The 4,822-nt window shown below is 44.2% G+C and overlaps 2 protein-coding genes across 7 annotated transcripts in view; one reads left to right on the forward strand and one right to left on the reverse strand.

Moving 5' to 3' along the window:
* Positions 1-4,822, reverse strand: part of ACACA (acetyl-CoA carboxylase alpha) — a 324,534-nt gene that overhangs the window by 283,330 nt on the left and 36,382 nt on the right. The gene's annotated exons all lie outside the window — the stretch shown is intronic.
* The window catches only part of CUNH17orf78 (chromosome unknown C17orf78 homolog), a 21,967-nt gene continuing 17,541 nt past the window's right edge, over positions 397-4,822 (forward strand). Inside the window, exons 1-3 of the mRNA XM_037742498.1 lie at positions 397-571; positions 2,991-3,077; positions 4,318-4,563. Coding sequence (XP_037598426.1) covers positions 514-571; positions 2,991-3,077; positions 4,318-4,563 — 391 coding nt within the window. The 5' untranslated portion in view covers positions 397-513. The remainder of the gene's footprint in view (positions 572-2,990; positions 3,078-4,317; positions 4,564-4,822) is intronic.

Genomic DNA, 4,822 nt, shown 5'->3' on the forward strand with positions numbered 1-4,822 from the left:
ATCTCTTGACCTCGTGATCCACCCGCCTCGGCCTCCCAAAATGCTGGGATTATAGGCGTGAGCCACCGCGCCCGGCTTTAGAAATTATATTCCTTACTAGAAATCTGCACATCTTTTCGTGAAAGTATATAAATCTATGTGGCTGTGTCAGTGAGCGTGCATGTAAATGTCTACGTGTCTATTTGCAAGTATTTGTTTGTAAAGCATATCAATGGGCGTTTATGCCCTTTCTGCTCGAGAAACCTCTAGGTAATCCAGTTCTCTATATCAGCACCAGCAGCGAAGTCAAAAGAAGACCTCTGAGTAAATCATTAATAAGCAGAATTAGCCCTTTCTCCAATCAACTCTATTCCTGGGTCTTCAGGAAATAGGGCAAAACAATTAGGGTGAAATCAGAGTCTGTCAGGGTCAAACTTCGTTCCAATTGTGGTGAAAGCAACTAGAGTCAGGACTATCAGGGGCGGTGACAGATTAGCAGTGGTCTGTCTGCAATGAGCATGTGCTCAAACTAACATGGATACCATCTTGGTCTTCAGCCTAATCATTGCATACTATGATGCCAACAAGAAAGGTAAGTAATTCTCTGACCTAATCTCCTGGAGAATACAGAGAGAAGGCTAGAAAGGGTTTAGGGGTCTCTTCCACCAGATAGAGATTAGCTAATATCCAGCAAGCAATACTTTCCAGAGGTAATCCCACATATCCACTCTCCTCTAAGAAGGACTACAACTTATTCATTCTAGAGAGATAGCTATCTGTTTCAAGATGAGAGCTCTGCAGAGAATGTGATGCATTCTTATGTCTTGTTCATGTAATTAAAAGTCTTTTCACTGTTGGATGGCTTTCTTTAGAGTTACAGTATTGTTATCACCTAAGATTCCCAAATTCATAACTGTTCATAAGATATTGACCTTTTTTTTTTAAGGTGGTACATGTAAATAGCTAGATGATGATGTTCTTGGGTGGAGAGAGCTGAAGGAAAGGGTGATATGGGGGTGGAATGTCACCATTTGCTGCTCTTTGGTAACTGCTTATTTAAAATATGATTTTTCAAAGTTTCATAAACATTTCATCTCTAAAATTAGCTAATCAAGGCTGGATTTTGATAATACAAGGCTCATGCCTGTAATCCCGAGACTGGTGGATCACTTGAGGCCAGGAGTTCGAGACCAGCCTTGCCAACATGGCGAAACCGCATCTCTACTAAAAATACAAAAATTAGCCAGGCCTGGTGGCATGTACCTGTAATCCTTGCTATTCAGGTGGCTGAGGCACAAGAATCACTTGAACCTGGGAGGTGGAGGTTGCAGTGAGCTGAGATCATACCACTCTGCACTCCAGCCTAGGTAACACAGTGAGACCTGTCTAAAAAAATTAAAAAAATAAATAAAATTAGCTAATTAGAATTAAGGCCAGTGGCATAGGGTGCAGCAATAACAAATTTAACAAATTATAAAAATGTCACAACCCTGTGAATTATGTGACAAAAAGCATAAATAACTAAGACCTATGCTTCTGTGGAAACCTATAGAGAATCCTTGTCCAAGGTCAGACAATATAAATCTCCAAAAGTTTTATTTAATACAAGAAAGCAGATAGAATAAGAGGGAGAAGAGAAAATAAGTGGTATTTAAGGGAGTGGGTTGGTTAGTCTTTTATTAACTTACTAAGTTTTCTTAACTCTATTTCACCTTTCTTTCTCCTAAGGGTAATAGATTGGTACTCAGTATTTTTTTTTTTTTTTAAACAGAGTCTCACATGGTCACCCGTGTTGGAGTGCAATGGCACTATCTCTGCTCACTGCAACCTCCACCTCCCGGGTTCACGCAAACCTTCTGTCTCAGCCTCCCAAGTAGATGGGATTACAGGTGCCTGCCACTGGCTACCAAGCCGGGCTAATTTTTGTAGTTTTTAGTAGAAACGGGGTTTCACCATCTTGAACTCCTGACCTAATGATCCAACTGCCTCGGCCTCCCAAAATGCTGGGATTACAGGTGTGAGCCACCGTGCTCGGCTGGTACTCGGTGCTCTTTATACTAGGTCAACAACTACTTTGTATTTGACTATGTATTCTAAAGACTTTTTTGAGGACCAGGCATGGTGGCTTACGCCTGTAATCCTAGCACTTTGGGAGGCTGAGGTGGGTGGATCACCTGTCAGGAGTTTGAGACCAGCCTGGCCAACATGGTGAAACCCCATCTCTACTAACAATACAAAAATTAGTTGGGCGTGATGGTGCATGCCCATAATCCCGGCTACTCAGGAGGCTGAGGCAGGAGAATCGCTTGAACCCAGGAGGAAGAGGTTGCAATGAGCAAAGATTGCATCACTACACTCCAGCCTGGGTGACAGAGCGAGACTCTGTCTCAAAAAATAAATAAATAGCCGGGTGCGGTGGCTCACGCCTGTAATCCCAGCACCTTGGGAGACTGAGGCAGGTGGATCACAAGGTCAGGAGTTCAAGACCAGACTGGCCAACATGGTGAAACCCCGTCTCTACTAAAAAATACAAAAATTAGCTGGGCATGGTGGCTCGTGCCTGTAATCTCAGCTACTTGGGAGGCTGAGGTAAGAGAATTGTTTGAACCAGGATCCAGGAGGTGGAGGTTGCAGTGAGCCTAGATCACACCACTGCACTCTAGCCTGGGCTACAGAGCGAGGCTCCATCTCAACAATAAATAAATAGACCGGGCTTGGTGGCTCACGCCTGTAATCCCAGCACTTTGGGAGGCTGAGGCGGGCAGATCACGAGGTCAGGAGATCGAGACTATTCTGCCTAACACAGTGAAACCCCGTCTCTATAAAAAATAAATAAATAAAGTCTTTTTAGAGAATATTTAATCTCCCAAGTTGCAAGTTTTATGAGCAGGAACTGCATTCTTTCATATCGTCTCCTCCATTGCCCAGAATTCTAAAAAGTAAGTACCAGTAAATTCTGACTTTCCCCAACCCTCCCCCGGTTCCCCTCCTCCCCCGATGCTCTCCCCCAGGCCTCAGAGATAGCAGTTGCCAAGTGGAACAGCTGCCTGGGCTCTTCCCAAAGGACGTGAGAAGCATCAAAGAATTGCAAATGCAAGGTAGGGAATGGGTCCTTTTGGGAAAATGATATTGCCATTCCAAAACATTTTTACCTTTGAAGGATTTCTCGTCTTCCCGCTCCCTAGCCCATATCTCAAATATCCTATTTTAAGGATATGTATCCTCCCAAGAGGTTTTTTGGAAACCAATCTTTAAATTAACTGTTATTACCTAAGACATGCCTATATTACTCAAACGGATGGAGATGAAGAAAAGGAGGCAGCACCTACCCCTCTCTGTATTAAAGAAAATCTATGAGCATTTCTCTGTGCTAAATTTACTGCTGTCACCAAGCTTCATGGGAACCATGGCAGGAAGAAAGGCAGGACTTGCATATTAGTACTATGAATATACACTGAGGACGGGTGCGGTGGCTCACGCCTGTAATCCTAGCACTTTGGGAGGCTGAGGTGGGTGGATCACCTGAGGTCAGGAGTTCAAGACCAGCCTGGCCANCATGGTGAAACCCCATCTTAAAAAAAAAAAAAAAAAAGAACATACACTGAAGAAGTTAATTAAAAGGAGGAGAAAGTACATCAGTGGAGTTTAACAGGAGTCATGAATGGAAGTGGGTTAGCTTGGCACTGTTCAGATTAAGAACCAGCTTCAGCTGGGCACAGTGGCTCATGCCTATAATCCCAGCACTTTGGGAGGCTGAGGCAGGTGGATCACTTGAGGTCAGGAGTTTGAGACTAGCCTGACCAGTATGGTGAAACCCCATCTCTATTAAAAATAGAAAAATTTGCTGGGGTAGTGGCACAAGCCTGTAACCCTAGCTATTTGGGAGGGGCTGAGGCAGGAGAATCGCTTGAACGTGGGAAGCAGAGGTTGCAGTTAGCTGAAATAGTGCCACTGCACTCCAGCCTGGGCAACAAGAGCAAAAGCTTCAAGGTCAGGTGCCCTGGCTCACGTGTGTAATCCCAGCACTTTGGGAGGCCAAGGTGGGAGGATTGCTTGAGCCCAGGAGTTCGAGACCAGCCTGGGCAACATAGCAAGACCCTGTCTTTTTAAAAAATTAAAAAATTAGCCAAGTACAATGGGATAAACCTGTAGTCCCAGCTACTCAAGAGGCTGAAGTGGGAGGATTACCTGGAGATTGAGGGAGTTTGAGGCTGGAGTCAGCCATGGTCACACCACTGCACTCCAGCTTGGGTGACAGAGTGAGGCCCCATCTCAAAAAGCCAACCAAACAAAAAACAAAACCAGCTTCATTTTTCTGTCTGATTCTTCTCCTTCCAGAAACTCACACAGAAACCAAAAGGCCAACATTCATCCAAAATCGGACTGTAGCTACCCTGCAGTGCCTTGGCTCTGTCAGCAAAGTAAAAGTCAACCTTGTATATTTGGAGAGAAGGCCAAAGGTCAAGCATACTCTGAAGAACCTGAGAATCATTGCCGCTCCCCACAGAAACAGCTCTGCCTCCTCAAGCTGTCACCTAATCCCCATATCCACGTTTCAGACTGGATCTCTTCTAACAGGCAAAGGTGAGATTGGAAAAGTGGAAGGGGGCAGGCACTAACTTTTAGTTGACATGCTTGAAGGCAGCTGGAGTTCAGTAGCAGAAAGAGCTACACGGAAATTAATTATCCTCCCCTTGGGCAAATCTATGTGCTCTCTGAGAGTCAGTTTTATAGTCTCTAAGATCCCTTCTAGCTCTGATATGCTGTGATTTCCATGTGATCTCCATTTCTGATGGGTCTTCTCTTGACAGTTTTTCAAAATTTCTTTTTTTTTTTTTTTTTT

Source organism: Cebus imitator, unplaced genomic scaffold, assembly GCF_001604975.1.
Source record: "Cebus imitator isolate Cc_AM_T3 unplaced genomic scaffold, Cebus_imitator-1.0 Scaffold121, whole genome shotgun sequence".
Classification (NCBI taxonomy): Eukaryota; Metazoa; Chordata; class Mammalia; order Primates; family Cebidae; genus Cebus; species Cebus imitator.